The 23197-nt window shown below is 47.6% G+C and overlaps 1 protein-coding gene across 2 annotated transcripts in view; it reads right to left on the bottom strand.

The window, feature by feature from the left end:
• LOC124717086 overlaps positions 1-23197 on the bottom strand; it is a 583165-nt gene that overhangs the window by 66667 nt on the left and 493301 nt on the right. For both annotated transcript variants that reach the window (XM_047243783.1, XM_047243784.1), the window contains exon 6: positions 22062-22196. In XM_047243783.1, the coding sequence (XP_047099739.1) occupies positions 22062-22196 (135 nt within the window). The remainder of the gene's footprint in view (positions 1-22061; positions 22197-23197) is intronic.

Here is a 23197-nt window from a genome sequence, read left to right as displayed (position 1 = left end):
AAGGAAAAGAGAAGCAGTATGAAAATACGAATGACGGAGCGAGTGAGAGAGAGGGGGAGAGGGAGAGAGAGAGAGAGAGAGAGAGAGAGAGAGATGTCAGTTAGTTCGGGAAGAAGCGAGAGAATTGTAGGAATGATTCAAGGAAACAAGAAGTAAAATAAGAGTGGATTCTGCGATTCCGCAATTGAAAATCGTCGCAGAAAGCGGACTCGCTGATGAGACTCAACTGCGTCTAATTAGGGAGGCAAGTGGACAGGGTAAACATCGGGGGTTTCGTGGGTGGATCCAAGCGGAGGCTATCCGCAGACGGACGTTACTTCCTGTCAATACGATAGTGGCTTTATAAAGCTAACAAAACAGCAAGAAATTTTGTTAAATGGCTGGATCGTTACAAATCAGATTTATTCTCATAAACTAAAAGCTCCGTCCGAACAGGTCTCGGAAGGCCGACCGACTGCCAAGTCATCCTAATCCGAGAGGCATCCGTACATGCAGGTTTGGAGGAGCATGTAGTCAGCACACCACTTCCCGGTAGTTGTAACTTTTCGTTAGCAGAGCCGATACTTGTGAGTCAAGTGGCTCCTCAATTCGCCTTACTAGGGCTGAGCTCAGCCCACTTGGCAACGTCGCTCGGCAGACCCCGACGGTCACCCATCCAAGTGTTGGCCACGCGCAACAGCGCTTAACTGCAGTGATCTGACGGAAACCGGTGTTACCACTGCGGCAAGACCTGGACAGATTTATGCTAATGGAAGTGTCTGATTCGTTTATTTGCGTGTTATGTGGATCCTTAGGATGTGGAACGTGCCAACAGATTTCCAAAGAAGGTACACTTTCTATATACAGATACACTGCCTAATAAAAAAGGAAAGCACCTAGACATGATCCAATGTGAGTAGCACTTCGTACACGAACACGGCATCGGCGGGCAAGTAAATGATTAAGAGTTTTTGTGACCAGTCCAAGATGCTACTACAGGCAGGTGTGAAAATGAATGTGCGCAACGGAAAATAATAAACGCTATGATGATTTAGCCTTGACTGACTACCCCCTGAAGCAGATCTTAGGATCTCTTAATGCTCTTTTTAACATATAAATTACAATCTAAACATAAATGAATTATGAAAGCAACTAATACTACTAAATGATAAACGTTGTTGTTCAATATGTATTTATTATAGACTGATATCAACCCTTTAAGTATATATTTCCTAACTAAAATTATTAATCAATTGCCCATCTCTAATCCTTGTTATGACTGCACGGTCTAATATCACTGACGCGAAATGACTCACAGCATCTACGTACAAAACACTAGAAGACACTACTTTCAAAGGAGGTCTACAGTGGTATGGACCCTCAGTGGAAATAAACTAACGTGATAACAGCCCTAATAAGCCGAAGCAATTTGCGATACCACCGTACGTATTGCGTCCGATGCGTCGAAGTGATGGTTCTCGTACTCGCCTGCGACGATGGAAGAACTCCAGCCACAAATAAACTCATTCAAACAGTAGAACGGAAGAAGGCTGTCCTCTGACTAATCAATACTGTCTTCTCTGTCTTCTGCAGACGAGAAACGCGAACTCCCAACCACAAGGGCGGAGTTCAGATAACGTCTCAATGCAAGTATAGGCAGAGGAAGTGCTCTCAATTACTGAACGCTGCGTACTCAACGACGTTTTCCAACCCGGAGGTGAAGTCAAGAATCGTACAGGTTCGCAACAGTACAGTGCCTAACTGTTCTAACTATAAACTGTCCTGAGAGCAAAGACAGCAAGTCCGTCTGCACCAACAAAGCTGATACTGAGCGACCGTCACACACAGGCGCTCACAATGGAAAACCTCGTCTCCCCACCGCTGGCTCCACACCCCCGTAATTCCGAAAACGAATCATATTCACGAAATCGCGGAATGATCTCCCTGTCTACAGATTCTTCTGAACGCCGACCAACCATATTTTAGTCTTTTATATTCCACCGCGGAAAGTTTCCGGGGAAAAACCGCTTCTTCGATCCTCTCACCTGCGTCCAAGATTTGCAGAGTTCCCGGTTATCCTTATGGTCCTGCAACAATAGCAGCAGGCCGTCACCATATTGTGCTCCAGAGCTCAGGTGCCACGATGTCCTTCTAGATACTTCCTGTTTTTAAGCAGGACCAACACCAGTGCGGGCCTTCCACAAAGAACTTGAGTTCTGCCTTCCGTTTCATCTCCACTGGCGTTCCAACCTGTACTAGTATAGGCGTTCATTTATTACGCCATTCTGCTTATAAAGACACTCCGTCACCTTTCGTGCAATAAGCGTTAACAATTATTTACAAGGCGTACGTGATAATGTCAGTCTCCTTTAAATATTCATATATATACGATGTACATCCTATCAAATGATACCTAATTGTGGTTCACGGCAAAGTATGTGGATGAGTGCTTGTACGGAGCGAAATTATGGCCACCTTACACCAGTACAGTGTTTACCAGAGTGCATCAGTACTGTTCGTGTTCTGCGCTGTTATCAGTCCTGATAAGGTATACAGGGTGTTACAAAAAGGTGCGACCAAACTTTCAGGAAACATTCCTCACACGCAAATAAAGAAAAGATGTTATGTGGACATGTGACCGGAAACGCTTAATTTCCGTGTTAGAGCTCGTTTTAGTTTCGTCAGTATGTACTGTACTTCCTCGATTCACCGCCAGTTGGCCCAATTGAAACAAGGTAATGTTGACTTCGGTGCTTGTGTTGACATGCGACTCATTTCTCTACAGTACTAGCATCAAGCACATCAGTACGTAGCATCAACAGGTTAGTGTTCATCACGAACGTGGTTTTGCAGTCAGTGCAATGTTTACAAATGCGGCGTTGGCAGATGCCCATTTGATGTATGGATTAGCACGGGGCAATAGTTGTGGCGCGGTACGTTTGTATCGAGACATTTCCAGAACGAAAGTGTCCCGACAGGAAAACGTTCGAAGCAATTGATCGGCGTCTTAGGGAGCACGGAACATTCCAGCCTATGACTCGCGACTGGGGAAGACCTAGAACGACGAGGACACCTGCAATGGACGAGGCAATTCTTCGTGCAGTTGACGATAACCCTAAAGTCAGCGTCGGAGAAGTTGCTGCTGTACAAGGTAACGTTGACCACGTCACTGTATGGAGAGTGCTACGGGAGAACCAGTTGTTTCCGTACCATGTACAGCGTGTGCAGGCACTATCAGCAGCTGATTGGCCTCCACGGGTACACTTCTGCGAATGGTTCATCCAACAATGTGTCAATCTTCATTTCAGTTCTCTTTACGGATGAGGCTTCATTCCAACGTGATCAAATTGTAAATTTTCACAGTCAACATGTGTGGGCTGATGAGAATCCGCACGCAATTGTGCAATCACGTCATCAACACAGATTTTCTGTGAACGTTTGGGCAGGCATTGTTGGTGATGTCTTGATTGGGCCCCATGTTCTTCCACCTACGCTCAATGGAGCACGTTATCGTGATTTCATACGGGATACTCTACCTGTGCTGCTAGAACATGTGCCTTTACAAGTACGACACAACATGTGGTTCATGCACTGGAGCTCCTGCACATTTCAGTCGAAGTGTTCGTACGCTTCTCAGCAACAGATTCGGTGACCGATGGATTGGTAAAGGCGGACCAATTCCATGGCCTCCACGCTCTCCTGACCGCAACCCTCTTGACTTTCATTTATGGGGGCATTTGAAAGCTCTTGTCTACGCAACCCCGGTACCAAATGTAGAGACTCTTCGTGCTCGTATTGTGGACGGCTGTAATACAATACGCCATACTCCAGGGCTGCATCAGCGCATCAGGGATTCCATGCGACGGAGGGTGGATGCATGTATCCTCGCTAACGGAGGACATTTTGAACATTTCCTGTAACAAAGTGTTTGAAGTCACGCTGGTACGTTCTGTTGCTGTGTGTTTCCATTCCATGATTAATGTAATTTGAAGAGAAGTAATAAAATGAGCTCTAACATGGAAAGTAAGCGTTTCCGGACACATGTCCACATAACATATTTTCTTTCTTTGTGTGTGAGGAATGTTTCCTGAAAGTTTGGCCGTACCTTTTTGTAACACCCTGTATACATGGCAGTGACGAAAGCCATGGGATACCTCGTAATATCGTGTCGGACTTCCTTTTGCCAGACGTAGTGCAGCAGCTTAGCGTGCCATGGACTCAACAAGTCGATGGAGATCCATCCATAATTGCGAAAGTGTGCAGGAACTATGTTACGGCGTAAAGTCAAGCGCCGACACGCCAATGGGGAACGATAGAGCGGAGAGGGCTGCGAAGAAGAGGTCAGGCAATTGCACGCTGACTGACCCCTCTCCAGGACGACAACGCGACAGCAGCGTCCCCTATCTGAAGAGGACATGAGCGCCGCGGCCGACTGGTCGCTGCCCCGCGAGGAGAAACTTCAAGACTAGCATCCTGAATAGAAGCGTCAACTGTAGTCACTTGTACGAGCACTGAAACTTTAATAGTGGCAACTATTTATTTACAGCTCGTACTACATAGATACGTGTTTCAAAGTTTTACTGACCTTCAAAGTAGTCACCAGCATTGTGTATAACCCGTTGCGAGCGATGTGGAAGTCGTAGGACACTCTTAGCAGTGCCAGTCGTGTTGGCAGTTCGAGCGGCGCTGTCTATTGGACGACGAATTTGTGGCAGTTCTGAAGCGAATGCCGTGAAGTGTTTCCTTCAGCTTAGAAATCGAGAGCTTAAGTCAGGGGAGTGCCGTAAGTGGTATAGCATTTAGCGGCCCCATCGTATTAGTAACGGCTCTCACTGTACGTGCTTGAGCATTGTCCTTGCAAAATGATGATCAGGTCCTGCAGAAAGTGTCATCACTTCTGTCTCTATGCTGTTCATTTTTGGAACACAACCTACGACCAGCTTTCTGCATTATACAATATTGGTACTTGTGCATCCGAGGTAGATTGTTCCTACATGTCGGTCAGGGGCTGAAGATGGAGTAGCAAAATGCTGAAACTGGTTGTCAAATGAAATAAGGCTGGAAATTTGACGGCTGAAAGGTGTTTAATTCGACATCCTCTATCGAGCAGCCAAGACCTGCAACCATCTCTAAAAAGATGGATGTACAGAGGCCTAACATACAGTAGTTACCATGTGTTTCATACGGCGCCTAATTGTTTCCCATTACAAACAAAATGATATTTTACGTGCCTATGCAGTGGAGCAGCCCCAGATTAATCTAGTTCGATATTTGTTTTGTCGATAGATATTAATAGGGACAGTGAAACACAAAGAATAAATAGTACTCCAGCATCAGCGACTGATTGCCCTGCCGCATGGCGATAGCAGTCACTGTGGGACACCGTGGTGCTATGACTGCTGGATTGCTATTTATTCTTCGTGTTTTACTGCTCCTTTTAATACTTATCGATGAAACGAATATTGGGCTGGACTAATCTGGGGCCGCTCTGTCGAATGGGCATGTAAATTTCCGCATTAAAAATCGTTTTGTTTGTAATGGTGTAAGATGGCGTGATCTCCTGACATTCATTTCTTACATATTCCGTCCTCATAATCGTATTCTGCACATCAAGATGCTTCATTCGAACCGAAACTCGATAAGGTAGAGTCAGTTTTGTATGAATTCACGTAAGCGATATTCAGATCTAATAAGTAAATCACAAGTGCGCACCGAGGTTGAAAAAGTCGAGGCTGGTGTACACAACATGACGGCCACAGGAATTTTCGTTCTAAAGAGGCAACCACTTGATTTCTCAGAATTTTTTTTGCAATAAATAATATTTTTCGTTCGTTTAATGTTTTTCTTACACAAAGGCCGGTATTACACTATCAAATTTCTTTGTGCAATATCTTTGTCCAAAATCTTTGTCAAAGATATTTGATAGTGTGATAGGGACTTTGTCAAATGTCGTCCAATATTTGATCAAATCTAGGGCCTCGCTGTATATTTGATCAAAGAAACCGCTTGTCTTCTGTTCACTGCAATGTTACATGTTACCACATGGAGCGCTAGCATCGCTGCAGCGTTCTGTCGTCTGTAGTGTTTTTATAACCATTGCCGGTAAATACACTCCTGGGAATGGAAAAAAAGAACACATTGACACCGGTGTGTCAGACCCACCATACTTGCTCCGGACACTGCGAGAGGGCTGTACAAGCAATGATCACACGCACGGCACAGCGGACACACCAGGAACCGCGGTGTTGGCCGTCGAATGGCGCTAGCTGCGCAGCATTTGTGCACCGCCGCCGTCAGTGTCAGCCAGTTTGCCGTGGCATACGGAGCTCCATCGCAGTCTTTAACACTGGTAGCATGCCGCGACAGCGTGGACGTGAACCGTATGTGCAGTTGACGGACTTTGAGCGAGGGCGTATAGTGGGCATGCGGGAGGCCGGGTGGACGTACCGCCGAATTGCTCAACACGTGGGGCGTGAGGTCTCCACAGTACATCGATGTTGTCGCCAGTGGTCGGCGGAAGGTGCACGTGCCCGTCGACCTGGGACCGGACCGCAGCGACGCACGGATGCACGCCAAGACCGTAGGATCCTACGCAGTGCCGTAGGGGACCGCACCGCCACTTCCCAGCAAATTAGGGACACTGTTGCTCCTGGGGTATCGGCGAGGACCATTCGCAACCGTCTCCATGAAGCTGGGCTACGGTCCCGCACACCGTTAGGCCGTCTTCCACTCACGCCCCAACATCGTGCAGCCCGCCTCCAGTGGTGTGGCGACAGGCGTGAATGGAGGGACGAATGGAGACGTGTCGTCTTCAGCGATGAGAGTCGCTTCTGCCTTGGTGCCAATGATGGTCGTATGCGTGTTTGGCGCCGTGCAGGTGAGCGCCACAATCAGGACTGCATACGACCGAGGCACACAGGGCCAACACCCGGCATCATGGTGTGGGGAGCGATCTCCTACACTGGCCGTACACCACTGGTGGTCGTCGAGGGGACACTGAATAGTGCACGGTACATCCAAACCGTCATCGAACCCATCGTTCTACCATTCCTAGACCGGCAAGGGAACTTGCTGTTCCAACAGGACAATGCACGTCCGCATGTATCCCGTGCCACCCAACGTGCTCTAGAAGGTGTAAGTCAACTACCCTGGCCAGCAAGATCTCCGGATCTGTCCCCCATTGAGCATGTTTGGGACTGGATGAAGCGTCGTCTCACGCGGTCTGCACGTCCAGCACGAACGCTGGTCCAACTGAGGCGCCAGGTGGAAATGGCATGGCAAGCCGTTCCACAGGACTACAGCCAGCATCTCTACGACCGTCTCCATGGGAGAATAGCAGCCTACATTGCTGCGAAAGGTGGATATACACTGTACTAGTGCCGACATTGTGCATGCTCTGTTGCCTGTGTCTACGTGCCTGTGGTTCTGTCAGTGTGATCATGTGATGTATCTGACCCCAGGAATGTGTCAATAAAGTTTCCCCTTCCTGGGACAATGAATTCACGGTGTTCTTATTTCAATTTCCAGGAGTGTACAATTGGTGTGTGCCGACAACTACAAAATTAATAGAGATGTCTGAAGCTGATGAGGCGCTTTACAACGTGAGGCACTCTGAATACAAAGATAGACTAAGAAGATTGGAGACCTAACCTGACCTAACCTAACCTAACCTAACAGAACAAACTTTGATCTCGCTCTATCTTGGGACATTCGCAACGTGTTCCTATCTTTTTTACACTGAAGCGCCAAACAAACTGGCGTACCTGCCTAATATCGTGTAGCGTCCCGTGAGCACGCAGAAGAGCCGCAACAAGACGTGACATGGACTAATGTCGGAGGGAACTGACACCATGAATCCAGCAGGGCTGTCCATAATCCGTAAGAGTACGAGGCAGATCTCTTCTGATCAGCACGTTGCAAGGCCTCCCAGATATGCTCGATAATATTTACGTCTGGGGAGTCTGGCCGCCAGCGGAAGTGTTTAAACTCAGAAGAGTGTTCCTGGAGCCACTCTGTAGCAGTTGTCTTGGTTCGGATGTCGCATTATCCTATTGGAATTTCACAAGTTCGTCGGTACGCACAAAGGAAATGATCAGACAGGACGCTTTCGTACGTGTCACCTATCAGAGTCGTGTCTAGACGTATCAGGGGTCCCATATGACTCCAAATGCACACTCACCATACCATTACAGAGCCTCTCCTGTTGATATGCAGGGTCCGTGGATCATGAGGTTGTCTCCATACCCGTACACGTCCATCCACTCGATACTATTTGAAACGTGACTCGTCCGATCAGGCAACATGTTTCCAGTCATCAGTAGTCCAATGTCGCTGTTGACGGGCCATGACGCGGCGTAAAGCTTTGTGTCGTGTAGTCAGAGGGTACGCGAGTGGGCCTTCGGCTCCGAAAGCCCATCTCGCTGATGTTTCGTTGAATGCTTCACACGCTGACATTTGTTGATGGCCCAAAATTGAAATCCGTAGCCATTTGCGGAACGGTCGCACTTGTGTAACGATGAAAGATTTGTAAATTATAGACTGCAGCGAGCAGTCGTCCTTTTTTAGGTTTTATTACGCGATTCCAGATTTCGACTCAATGCACTAATTTCTGTTCTCGGTGCATGTAACTCCTTGTTATTCGGGCGTCACATTTCTTTGATTACTACTTTGAGTATAGAAAATAGTGCATTGTGAATGACTAGCCACTAACCGAAATCCGGATTTGCGTAATAAAATCTAAAAAAGGACGACTGATTGCTGCACTCTATAATTTATAAGCCACATAACAGTCACTGAGTGCACGCACTTTCCGAATGGAAGCTAACCTGTTGAACGATTTTCTTCAGTTGTCGTTGGTGCTGTTCTTGCAGGATCTTTCTCCGGCCGTAGCGACGTCGGAGATTTGATGTTTTACCGGATTCCTCACATTCACGGTACACTCGTGAAATGGTCGTACGGGAAAATCCCTACTTCATCGTTACGTCGGAGATGCTATGTCCCATCACTTGTGCGCCGACTATAACACAACGTTCTAACTCACTTAAATGTTGATAGCGTGTCATTGTAGCACCAGTAACCGATCTAATAACTGCCGCAGACACTTGTCTTATATATGAGTCGCCGACAGCAGCGCCGTATTCTGCCTGTTTACATATCTCTGTTTTAGAATACGCATGCCTATACACGGTTCTTTGGCGCGTCAGTGTAGTTTGTCTGTAATAAACAACTGAAATCTGTTGTTTCTTTTTTAATCACCCTGTACAGAGTCTCTCTTGGCGAGCAAGACATACAACGCAAAAAAGAACACACGCCTACGCCCCCGGAAAATGAACTAGAGGTGTTAGCCATGACGTAAATACGATCCGAACAATTCGGTCGATCGCAAACTTTCTGTATTGTGAAACTGTATGTCACAAAATTGAATGATTTCTCCTGCCAGAAGAAAAGGATATAATCTGAATGGCGATAAGCTGAGTATATTTCAGTACAGGTGCAGAAACTGACCAGCAACGAGGGAAAAAGCACAGCCCCCTGAAAAGCTCAGCCATGAATGACAGCGCAATAAACAGTGCGGACGACAAAAACAAAAACCAAAGAGGGGAAATTGCATCGGACGAGGTCAGCCGTCTCCAAATATCGGCAAGTGATTTGAAAAGCGACGCGCTGGAACGATTCGATTTATGGCATGCGAACGGAAGTATTTCTAATTCATCGGCGAGTGCTGATTAAAAAGTATTGGCTCGAGCGGCCGGTATTTCTGTGTCAACGGCGAAGTCGTGTGTGTCGTGTGTAGCCGCGGAATGTGCTGGCAGGAATTTTCCAGAACAGCCACCACGGAAAGAAAAGTGAAAGCCGAAACGAGTATTAGTTCATGGAAAAATTTTTTTTCTGTGGAACGGAAAAGAGCATTGGCGCACTTCAGCGGCATGGAATATCGGTAACTCCATCAAATAGAAACAACAGCGTCGCAAAGAGCTGTCCCGCCATAAGCAAACAGTTAAATTTGTGATAAGTTCCTATGGGATCAAACTCCTGTGGTCATCAGCCCCTAACCTTACACATTACTTAATCAAACTTACTGACGCTAAGACAGTACACACACCCATGCCTTAGGGAGGACTAGAACCTCCGACAGGTGGAAGCCGTGCGAACCGTGGCCAGGCGCCTAGACCGCACGGCTATCTTGCGCTGCACAAGTAAGTTAGACACGGTTTTCGAGTTTACCTGTGCTGTTGGTGGCTGTCGCTGATCTGGCGTTGTAGAGATGCTCGTGTAGCTGTGGAGACTGTCACAAAGTACACGACGGTCGAGAAAGTGGATACGATTTTCATACAGGGTGGTCAGAAACGGTCTAAAAAGCTTGCGAGATTATTGCACGGTAGGCTGCGTTCAGAAATAATTGTTAAGAAAAAAATTCGATCCTTTGCGCCGTTTCCGAGTTATTTAGCACTGAAATTAAACTGTCAGACCGATGAGCGCGCAAACTAAATCTGACCGCCAAAGGCTGTCTCGCCAAACGAATTCTTGCTTTGGTTTCGTAATACCGAAAAACAGAGCGATACAAAATTGGACATAAAACGGTAGTAAAGATCGAACCCGAGCCGAAGAGTGAGCAGTCTCGTGCGCTCTCATCTATGCTGTGAGATCAGCTGGCATTAGTGTTGTACACTATGTTATAGAAAGTGTCCAGACACCTGACAAAATGTCTTACAAGTTCGTGGCGCCCTCCATCGGTAATGCTGGAATTCAATTTGGTGTAGGCCCACCTTTAGCCTTGATGAAAGCTTTCACGATTGCAGGCATGCGTTCAATCAGGTGCTGGAAGATTTCTTGGGGAATGGCAACCGATTCTTCACGGAGTGCTGCACTGAGGAGAGGTATCGATGTCGGTTGGTGACGCCTGGCACGAAATTGATGTTCCAAAACATCCCAAAGGTGTTCTAATGGCATTCTGGTCAGGACTCTGGGAAGGCCAGTCTGTTATAGGTATGTTATTGTCGTGAAACCACTTCACCACAAGCCGTGCATTATGAACAGGTGCTCGATCGTGTTTAAAGATGCAATCGCCATCCTCAAATTGCTCTTCAACAGTGGGAAGCACGAAGGTGCTTAAAACATCAATGTAGGCCTGTGCTGTGATAGTACCACGCAAAACAACAAGGGGTGCAAGCCCCCTCCGTGAAAAACACGACCACATCAAAACACCACCGCCTCCGAATTTTACTGTTGGCACTACACGCTGACAGATGATGTTCACCGACCATTAGCCATACCCACACCCAGCCATCGGATCGGCACATTCTGCACCGTGATTCGTCACTCCACACAACGTTTTTCCACTGTTCAATCGCCCAAGTTTTGCCACATCCCGCCTAACTATCATAGTGCTTGCAGTGGATCGTGATGCAGTTTTGAATTCTTGTGTGGTGGTGTGGATAGATGTCTGCTTACTACATACTACGACCCTCTTCAATTGCTGGAGATCTCTGTTAGTCAACAGACGAGGTCGGCCTATACGCTTTTGTGCTGTACGTGTTCCTTCACGTTTCCACTTCACTATCAGATTGGTAACAGTGGACCTAGGGATGTTCAAGAGTGTGGAAATCTCGCCTACAGACGTACGACACAAGCGACACCCAATCATCTGACCCCGTTCGAATTTGTGACATCCGCGGAGCGCCCCTTTCTGCTCTCTCTCTCTCTCTCTCTCTCTCTCTCTCAGGATGTCTAATGACTACTGAGGTCGCTGATATGGAGTACCTGGCAGTAGGTGGCAGCGTAATGCACCTAATATAAAAAACGTATGTTTTTGGGGGTGTCCGGATACTTTTGATCACATAGTCTATCTGGTGATCGGCTTTAGTTAGCACCCTCAATGGCTTGATTGGCTAACTTCAACGCTAATTCAATCGGAATCGGCGCAACGCATCGAGATTTTTTTTCTTAACAATTATTTTTCAGCACAACCTACTTTACGACACTTTTCAAATTGATCCTGATCACCCTGTATATGCCGAATATCGCCGCGCAGGGTAGCCGCGTGGTCTTACGCGCCTTGCCACGATTCGCGTGGTTCCCCCTCTCGGAGCTTCGAGTTCTTCCTTGGGTATGGGTGTGTGTGTTGTCCTTAGCTTGAGTTAGATTAAGTACCGTGTAAGCCTACGGACCGATGACCTCAGCAGTTTGGTGCCATAGGAACTTACCATCATCAGCCGGCCGTTGTGGCCGAGCGGTTCTAGGCACTTCAGTCCGGAACCGCGCTGCTGCTGCGGTCGCAGGTTCGAATCCTGCCTCGGGCATGGATGTGTGTGACGTTCTTAGGTTAGTTAGGTTTAAGTAGTTCTAAGTTCTAGGGGACTGATGATCTCAGATGTTAAGTCCCATAGTGCTTAGAGCCATTTACCATCATCAACACAGCCACCGAATATCGCCAAACTGTTAGTGCAGTCATTCAGTTGTGTGTTGAAGGTTATCCTGGACGCACCAAGCCCTCAAGATTTGTGTTTGCAATCATTATAAAAATTTTTCAAGAAACAAGAACGGTGAATAACCTACACTCCTGGAAATGGAAAAAAGAACACATTGACACCGGTGTGTCAGACCCACCATACTTGCTCCGGACACTGCGAGAGGGCTGTACAAGCAATGATCACACGCACGGCACAGCGGACACACCAGGAACCGCGGTGTTGGCCGTCGAATGGCGCTAGCTGCCCAGCACTTGTGCACCGCCGCCGTCAGTGTCAGCCAGTTTGCCGTGGCATACGGAGCTCCATCGCAGTCTTTAACACTGGTAACATGCCGCGACAGCGTGGGCGTGAACCGTATGTGCAGTTGACGGACTTTGAGCGAGGGCGTATAGTGGGCATGCGGGAGGCCGGGTGGACGTACCGCCGAATTGCTCAACACGTGGGGCGTGAGGTCTCCACAGTACATCGATGTTGTCGCCAGTGGTCGGCGGAAGGTGCACGTGCCCGTCGACCTGGGACCGGACCGCAGCGACGCTCGGATGCACGCCAAGACCGTAGGATCCTACGCAGTGCCGTAGGGGACCGCACCGCCACTTCCCAGCAAATTAGGGACACTGTTGCTCCTGGGGTATCGGCGAGGACCATTCGCAACCGTCTCCATGAAGCTGGGCTACGGTCCCGCACACCGTTAGGCCGTCTTCCGCTCACGCCCCAACATCGTGCAGCCCGCCTCCAGTGGTGTCGCGACAGGCGTGAATGGAGGGACGAATGGAGACGTGTCGTCTTCAGCGATGAGAGTCGCTTCTGCCTTGGTGCCAATGATGGTCGTATGCGTGTTTGGCGCCGTGCAGGTGAGCGCCACAATCAGGACTGCATACGACCGAGGCACACAGGGCCAACACCCGGCATCATGGTGTGGGGAGCGATCTCCTACACTGGCCGTACACCACTGGTGATCGTCGAGGGGACACTGAATAGTGCACGGTACATCCAAACCGTCATCGAACCCATCGTTCTACCATTCCTAGACCGGCAAGGGAACTTGCTGTTCCAACAGGACAATGCACGTCCGCATGTATCCCGTGCCACCCAACGTGCTCTAGAAGGTGTAAGTCAACTACCCTGGCCAGCAAGATCTCCGGATCTGTCCCCCATTGAGCATGTTTGGGACTGGATGAAGCATCGTCTCACGCGGTCTGCACGTCCAGCACGAACGCTGGTCCAACTGAGGCGCCAGGTGGAAATGACATGGCAAGCCGTTCCACAGGACTACATCCAGCATCTCTACGATCGTCTCCATGGGAGAATAGCAGCCTGCATTGCTGCGAAAGGTGGATATACACTGTACTAGTGCCGACATTGTGTATGCTCTGTTGCCTGTGTCTATGTGCCTGTGGTTCTGTCAGTGTGATCATGTGATGTATCTGACCCCAGGAATGTGTCAATAAAGTTTCCCCTTCCTGGGACAATGAATTCACGGTGTTATTATTTCAATTTCCAGGAGTGTATTAGTGCACACTGGGTGGGGGACTCCCACACTTCATCTCTATGCCCGCTTGAAATCTGCAGGGCACTCTTTCACTGACGTCCTTGAACGTCTGTGGAGGTATGGCAGCCCATTCATCCTCGATCCGAACTAGAGACGTTACTGATCTCGGACGCCGCAGTCTCGAGCGGAGTTGATACGAAACGAGAGAAGTTAGTGATGTTGAATTCTGTGCCCTTTAGTGAACTGGACGTTGTAACTCATTTTAAAGGTGTCCCATTGCGTTCAGGGCGAACTCTGGGCCGGCCAGTCCATTTCACGAGTGTCAGTGTCCACGAACTTTTGTCTCACAGACGCAGCTTCGAGGCAGGGTTCTCTGTCGTACTGATACAATTGTCGTTCCTCGATTGTTCGCATCGTAAAACGCTAGAAAATGTGCTCATATTCTCCCGACTTCAACGTTTTCTTATGCGCCAATGCGCCAGGCATTCACCACAATCACCCGTCCATCAGACTGCTACAGGGTACGGCTTGATTCATCACTGCACTTATTTCCATTCGTCCATTGTCCAGTGGCATCAAGTGCCGCTTACCATCGACTACAGAAATGTGTGGCTAATGAGGTACAGTTATACCATTATACCTCATTCTTTTTAACTCCCTACACACTATCACTGTGCTAGCTGGAGTGTTCGTAGCACTTTGGAACACACGATTGATTCATACGGCCGTGGTTACGCGGCGTTTTAGGACCACCCTCCACAGTGCTTGACGGTCCCCGTCAGTCAGTTTATGAGGTCTACCTGGTCTCGGTTAGCTGAGGTTGTTTCTTCGCGTTTCAGTCGATTTGGAGAACATTAGAAAAACTGAAATATCCGTGCTATATTTGTAAGTCAGGTGACATCTAGTGATTAGTCCAGGTTCGAAGTCACTGATCTCTCCTGACGGACCCAATTTGCTGCTATTAATCCTCTACGACAAAACAACACTTTCTGCCTACCCTTATGCTGGCAGGTCCGTGTCTCCTGATGTTAATGGTCAACTCCGCATTACACATGGGTGTCCAGATAATTGTGATCAGACAATGTACAAGGTGCATTCAAGTTCTAAGGCCTCCGATTTTTTTCTCCGGAATGGAAAGAGATAGAAACATGCGCATTGTTTTAAAATGAGGCCGTGTTCATTGTCAATACGTCCCAGAGATGGCAGCACCGTACGGCAGATGGAATTTTACCGCCAGCGGCGAGAATGAGAACTGTTTTAAATACTTAAAATGGCGACGATTTCCTTACTTGAACAGCGTGCAATCATTCGTTTTCTGAATTTGCGTGGTGTGAAACCAACTGAAATTCATTGGCAGTTGAAGGAGACATGTGGTGATGGAGTTATGGATGTGTCGAAAGTGCGTTCGTGGGTGCGACACTTTAATGAAGGCAGAACATTGTGTGACAACAAACCGAAACAGCCTCGGGCTCGCACAAGCTGGTCTGACGACACGATCGAGAAAGTGGAGAGAATTGTTTTGGGGGATCGCCGAATGGCTGTTGAACAGATCGCCTCCAGTGTTGGCATTTCTGTGGGTTCTGTGCACACAATCCTGCATGACAAATGCGAAAAGTGGCATCCAGGTGGGTGCCACGAATGCTGACGGACAGTCACATGGCTGCCTGTCTGGCATGTTGCCAAGCAATGTTGACGCGCAACGACAACATGAATGGGTCTTTCTTTTCGTCGGTTGTGACAATGGATGAGACGCGGATGCCATTTTTCAATCCAGAAACAAAGCGCCAGTCAGCTCAACGGAAGCACACAGCTTCATCGCCACCAAAAAAATTTCGGGTAACCGCCAGTGCTGAAAAAATGATGGTGTCCATGTTCTGGGACAGCGAGGGCGTAATCCTTACCCATTGCGTTCCAAAGGGCACTACGGTAACAGGTGCATCCTACGAAAATGTTTTGAAGAACAAATTCCTTCCTGCACTGCAACAAAAACGTCCGGGAAGGGCTGCGCGTGTGCTGTTACACCAAGACAACTCACCCGCACATCGAGCTAACGTTACGCAATAGTTTCTTCGTGATAACATCTTTGAAGTGATTCCTCGTGCTCCCTACTCACCTGACCTGGCTCCTAGTGACTTTTGGCTTTTTCCAACAATGAAAGACACTCTCCGTGGCCGCACATTCACCAGCCGTGCTGCTATTGCCTCAGCGATTATCCAGTGGTCAAAACAGACTCCTAAAGAAGCCTTCGCCGCTGCCATGGAATCATGGCGTCAGCGTTGTGAGAAATGTGTACGTCTGCAGGGCGATTACTTCGAGAAGTAACGCCAGTTTCATCGATTTCGGGTGAGTAGTTAATTAGAAAAGAAATCGGAGGCCTTAGAACTTTAATGCACCTCGTATTTCGCCAGAGGAAAACAAAAGCAAATGGCGGGGAAAGGCAATGAACATTTTAGGAACGGCACTACGAGGCAGCTTGAATATCCGTATTGCATAATACACGGAAGCGCCAAAGAAACTCCTATAGGCACGCGCATTCAAATACAGAGATATGTAAACAAGCAGAATATGGCACTGCTGTCGGCAACGGCTATATAAGACAACATGTGTTGTTAGATCGGTTACTGCTGCTACAATGGCAGCTTATCAAGATTTAAGTGAGTCCGAATGTGATGTTAAAGTCGGCACACAAGTGACAGACACAGCATCCCCGAGATAGCGATGAAGTGGGGATTTTCCTATTTGACAGTTTCACGAGTGTGCCATGAATATGACGAATCCGGTAAAACATCAGACCTCCGACATCGCTGCAGCCGGAAAAAGATCCTGCAAGAACGGGACCAACGACGACTGAAGAGAATCGTTCGATGTGACAGCAGTCCCTCCGCAAATGGCAGCAGATTTCAGTGCTGGGCCATCAATAAGTGTCAGCGTGAAGCATTCAACGAAGGCCCACTCGTGTACCTTTGATGACTGCACGACACAAAGCATTACGCCCCGATTGGGTTTGTCAACAACGAAATTGGACGGTTGATGGCTGAAAGCATGTTGCCTGATCGGACGAGACTCTTTTCAAATTGTATCGAGCAAATGAACGTGTACAGGTATGGAGACAACCTCAGGGGTCCATGGATCCTGCATGTTCAAAACGGTTCAAATGGCTCTGAGCATTATGGGACTTAACTTCTGAGGTCATCAGTCCCCTAGAACTTAGAACTACTTAAACCTAACTAACCTAAGGACATCACACACATCCATGCCCGAGGCAGGATTCGAACCTGCGACCGTATCGGTCGCGCGATTCCAGACTGTAGCGCCTAGAACCTCTCGGCCACTCCGGCCGGCGATGCTGCATGTCAGCAGGGGACTTTTCATTCTGGTGGAGGCTGTGTAATGGTGTTGGGCGTGTGAAGTTCGAGTGATATGGGACCTCTAATACGTCTAGATACGACTCTGACAGGTGACACGTACGTATTCATCCTGTCTGGCCACCTGCGTCCATTCATGTCCATTGTGCATTCCGACGGACTTGGGCAATTCCAGTAGGACAATGCGACACCCCACTCGTCCAGAATTGCTACAGAGTGGCTCCAGAAACACTCTTCTGATGTTACTTTCGCTGGCCACCAAACTCCGCAGACATGCTCAATAGAGCATATCTTGCATGCCTTGAAATGTGCTGTTCAGAAGGATTTATGGACAGCCCTGCAGGATTCATGGTGTCAATTCCCTCCAGCACTACTTCAGACATTATTCGAGTCTATGCAACGTCGTGTTGCGGCATTTCATGATAGCGAGGGCCCCATACGACATTATGCAGGTGTACCAGTTTCTTTGGCTCTTCAGTGTATATGTGACGTGTGCGTATGTGGGCAAGGCCACGGGTAAAAGGCTTATCCCAAACCCCTGGCTCGATTTCACCCAAAATTGGTCTGGAAAGAAATAGTAAGTGGGTAAGAACCAGCAATCTCTTATTGTCCCTTTGGTGATAACGTGGGGAGAGAAGGGCAGTGGAAGTGATGGACAGAGAGGGAGAGGGATGAAGGGCATGGGTACATATGGAAAAGGAGCAGATGAGAGATAAGGGAAAGGGAGAAGTGGAAAGGCAAAGATAAGAGGAAGAGATGGATAGTGAGAAGGGGGAGGAGGAGGAGATGGATAAAGAAAGGACGAGATGGGCAGAAAAATAGGAGAGGAGCAGATGGACAGAGAGAGGAACAGGAACGAATGAATAGAGTGAACGTAAAGGTGGAGAAATAGATGGACAGAGAGGAGGACGGAGTAGGTGGACAGCGTGAGGTGGAAGCAGAAGTAATAAATATGTACCCAGATAAATCCAGTTTTTCAATTATTCAAAAATATTTCCTACAAATTAGTTGAACTATGATAAATTAGTTCATGTGGATACATTAGAATGAATTATGGTCCTAACAGTGATCCTGGGATGATATGTACATCTTTTGGCCATAAGGAGAACAGTTTGGCTTGTCCTAATGACATGGTCTCAGAATCGACAAGTGGTGTGTCTATTCTGTCGCCACCAAACAGCGGCGATTATCCTACCTAGGGGCAGCGAGGTGGAGGTGGCGTCTGTTAATCACCTCAGTCAAGCGGTTAGCAAGAATCATGGAGGTGCACGGCACTAACGGCCGCGTGTATGCGCCACTCAGATGTGCAATTCTTGGACGCTTTGAACAAGCTCGCAAATGGCCGGAAAGCAACAGTCTAATTTCGTGTGGCTAGGGCCTCCCGTCGGGTGGACCGTTCGCCTGGTGCAAGTCTTTTGATTTGACGCCACCTCGGGGACTTGCGCGTCGATGGGAATGATGATCATGAAGAGAGCACAACACCCAGTCCCTTAGCGTAAAAATTTCCGACCCAACCGGGAATCGAACCCGAGCCCCTTAGCATCGCGTTCCGTCGCGCTGACAACGCAGCTATAGTACATGAAGCATTCAATTCCGCACCATTAAATTACTGTGTTGATTACCTAGCCATGGATTTGGATGTACAGTCTAAGATAAGAAAAAAAGAGAAGGCATCGCACCGCGAAGGAAATATCCGAATGGGATAGAAGTGGGTAGAGTGATATAGACAACCAAATGATTACAATTCCAGAAAAATTGGATGATCTATTCAAGAGAAAGAACTTTACAAATTGAGCGAATTAATAATGCATTGGTGCACCTCTAGACCTTATTCGGCTAGTTGTTCGGCTTGGCATTGATTGATATCGTGACAAATTCTGTCCAATTAACGCTGAAGTTCGTCAAAATTACTCATAAAGCCCCAAACGTTCTCGATTGGGGAGAGATCTGGCGACCTTGTTGGGCAAGCCAGTAGCAGTAGAAACTCTCACCGTGAGCAGGCTGACGGCTTGCCATGAAGGGCAACAGAAGGGGTCGTAGAATATTATCGACGTGTCGCCGTGCTGCAAGGGCACCACAGATGATGACCAAAGGGTCGTGCTATGAAAATAAATGACACCCAGACCATCACACTTAATTGTTGGGCTGTTTGGCAGCCAAAAATCAATTTGATGTCCCACCGCTGTCTGGGGCATCTCCAGACACATCTTCGCTGGTTTTCGGGGCTTATTTCGAAGCGGAACCCGTCACTGAAGACAGTTCTACTCCAGTCAATGAGATTCCAGGCCGATGACGTCTCTGGTTATTCCCTGGATAGTGGTGGAATACCAACGTGGCTGTCGCCCACCATACTGCCCGACAACCAGGAGTGAAGGTCTGTGATGGCATTTCCTGTCACAGCAGGACGCCTTTGGTTGTCATCCGTAGTATCCTTACAGTACAGTGGTATGTCGTCGACATTCTACGCCCGGTTTTGTTACCCTTCATGCAAGCCTGAATCTGATCTGCGCGAGACTGAACTTTACTCAGTGCACTGCGTAGTAAGACTCTGCTGCTGGGCGCCGAGAGAACAATATTTGTATCCTGTGGAAGGCAAAAATTAGGTCCTTAAGATATGGGTACAATATTCATCCTCGACGGCCATCTGTACGTTTTGCACATTATGCTGGTGGAATGAGGTGCTACCGACTCTGCAACTGATGTAGCATTGCAGTGTACTGGTGGTGGGTAGGTTCCTAAGACTTTGGAAATACACCAATCAACCTAACTTTTATGCAATAATTCAGTTATATGACGTAAAGTGCACAGTTAATGGTATGGTAGTGGAATAACCTCAGAGTCCACTGGTGATTGGTAATTCCTTAACATATAGGAAACATAACACAGGACCTGACCGTGATTGTACATTGTGTACAAAGTTTATGCATGTAAGAAGACGTGCACAGCGCTGGCTGTGCCTGTGACATAGCGTTAAAGGCCACTGTTCAGAATCAATAATCCTAACAATGGTCCTTGAGGGCGCCAGCTCCTTTGGGCTATAATTTAGCTTCCAAGTACACTGTTGGTGGTTTGATCCTTAAGATATAGGAAAAATTGCGACTGTCACAGCTTCGAGGAACACCCCAATTATATATACAGATTTTGTGCATGTGGCTTGAAGTGCACAAAACTGTGCTGAATAACATAGGTCACTTATTGTTGGTGGGAATGTCCTTTGGATACAGAAAAAGTAACAACAAACCTGTGATCATAGAAGTGCACCAGTGCATTTGGCTGCGATTTGGTAGGTGGTGAGAGATGGACAGTGTTGTGTTAATGACATAACTTTGGGTTACATTCGTGCTGGGTAGTGTTTTAAGGTACATGAAGTATGACAATCCTCGGGGAACATCTACATCTTTACCTCATAATTTATTTATGAACGTGACATAGACAGTGCAGGCTGTGCTAATGAGATAGCTGGGAAGGCCTCTGGTGGTGGGGAGGATCCTTAGATGGAATAAAAGTAGCAATGGTTCTGACAGTGATTCTTTAGGAACACAAGTACAATTTGATTGAATTTTCTCAATCTGAGAATATTGGAAAAGAGAGTCGTTTTAGTTGCTACAAGACATTTAACCTAGATTGCATAACATATTTCATTATTCAACACAACCGGCTTTGACAGACTTTGCTGTAATCTTCAGGTCTTAGAAACCTTTTCGTTGTGAAACATGTTCATTTTACGTTGAACCTCACATCACATGATAATGTGGCTTGAGGTACAACGTAAAATGATCACGTTTCACAACAAAAAGATTTTTAAGACCCGAAGATGACAGCAAATTCTGTCGAAACAGGTTGTCTTAACTAAAAAAAAATATTTTATGCGTTCCACGCTGTTGAATGTTCCACGCTGTGATTTATATGGGTGGCCTGACTTTCACAGCTGACTTAGCTTCATTGTCAACTGGTGGTGTGTAGGCCCTTAAGAAACACGTAAAATAACTATGATACTTATAATGAGTCTCAGAAGCCACCTGTATTTTAACCCCACAATTTATTTATTTGGCGTGAGGTGCACAGTTTCAGTTGTGCTAATGAGATGGCTTTAAAGTCCGCTGGTCGTCTGGAGGTCCTCCAGATACAGTAGGATCCTAACAGTGATCTCTGAGAGACGCAAGCACTTTTCGATGATACTGTATGTAGGTGGCATGAGATGTATGGTACCTTCTGTTGTAATGACTCAGTCTTGGTATCCAACAGTGGTGGGTAGGTTTATGTGTAGGAAATCACAATGGGGCTAATAGTAATCATTGGGGGGCACTTGCATCTTCGTCCAAAATTTGTGATATGAAGCACAAAGTGTTGACTGTGTTGATGATGTAGCATCACAGTCCACAGCTGGCAGGTATGTTCTTGAGATAGGGAAAAAGTAGCAACAGTCCTGAAAATGATCCTTGACAGGCATGAGGGGGCTCCAGCCATAATTTGTCTATGTAGCTTGATATGCACAGTGAAAGCTGTAACTACCACATAACCTTGGAGTACACTAGGGATGGGTAGATACAAAGTATACTGGACCTAGCACTGATCCCTGTGGAACACTTATACTTTTTGTGTATTATTAATGCAGGATGCTTGCAGTACACAGCATCGTCTGCGGTAACACACAATGCAGAGCAAAGACATTCAAGTTGAGGGTACCCAGTCTGTGAAAGGAGCATACGCTATACACATGACAATGACGATGGGCATCAACTGGTGGCGCAGACTCACCCCAATGGCCTGGCGGCGGTTGACCTTGTGGCGGTGTCTGCGGATGGCGTAGCAGGCGGCGATGATGATGACGAGCACCAGCACCACCCCCGCCAGCGCCAGTGGCAGCAGCACGCTGTCCTCCCCGTTGAAGCCCTGAAACACCACACCATAGGGTCACACTGAGTAGTGGGCTGGGCCAAGTGCAGTACTGGTCCAACTGGACAGTGGAAGTATTACATAGGCAGGTAGACAACTTCGAATATATTGAACCAGTCGATAGTACCTGTCTGGTATGACCCATAACGTCATCAGAATGGCAGGCATGAACAATTAATCGAAATAAAAAAGCTGTCTTGGTCTGTGAGTACAGCGACCAGTTTTAACGTGGGATAAACAGACGAAATAGGGAACGCGAACTGACACGAATGGACAAGCAGAAGAAATCCAAATGGTCCTTTTGTGGGTCCCACCAACTACAACGCCATCCTATGAATTGCTCGGATGGCTTAAACGATGGGGCTCTGTTGGCGACATCAAGGGTTCCAGGGAAACAGTTCTATCCGGGCTGCTCGGAGTATGTGGTTGCTTGTGCTAGCTTCCACTCATGGGAGCAGCCTTCTAGGTTAGGGAACGCTGAGCAAAGACATTCAAGTTGAGGGTACCCATCCTGGCAAAGGAATATTAACTACAGTCAGTTCTGCCCCCAACGTACGCTATACACATGACAGTTGTCAATACACTGTTGTCCAAAGTGGACACACACCTTCCAGTACCACAACTGACGGACCAGTGTCTCAGCACTACCAATACAGGCGTCCAGCTGAGCAGAAAGATGATCGACTGTGATCCGTGGATCACCTCGAATGAGAGAGTGCGCACGATCCAGCTGTGGAGAGTCACAGTTGTGTGAGGCAAGCCAGCACGTTGGAGATCGCACAGGTTTGTGCAATCTTGTTGCGATGATGACAGACGCCTTGCCCAATGATTCGCCGTGCTTTTGTTAAGTGCCAGGTCTGTAACTTCCCATTAATATCTTAGGTTTCCCAGCTCTATGGTTTGAACGTATCTCCGTTAGAGACGCCATTTTGAAGACTACGTATAGCGTCATTGGTGACCCTTGTCGTCGCTACAATGATTGTCTCTTCCCCTCTGTC

This window comes from Schistocerca piceifrons, chromosome 9 (assembly GCF_021461385.2).
Source record: "Schistocerca piceifrons isolate TAMUIC-IGC-003096 chromosome 9, iqSchPice1.1, whole genome shotgun sequence".
In the NCBI taxonomy this organism is placed as follows: Eukaryota; Metazoa; Arthropoda; class Insecta; order Orthoptera; family Acrididae; genus Schistocerca; species Schistocerca piceifrons.
The sequence above is the reverse complement of the archived record's forward strand: the minus strand, read 5'-3'. Positions and strand labels throughout refer to the sequence as shown.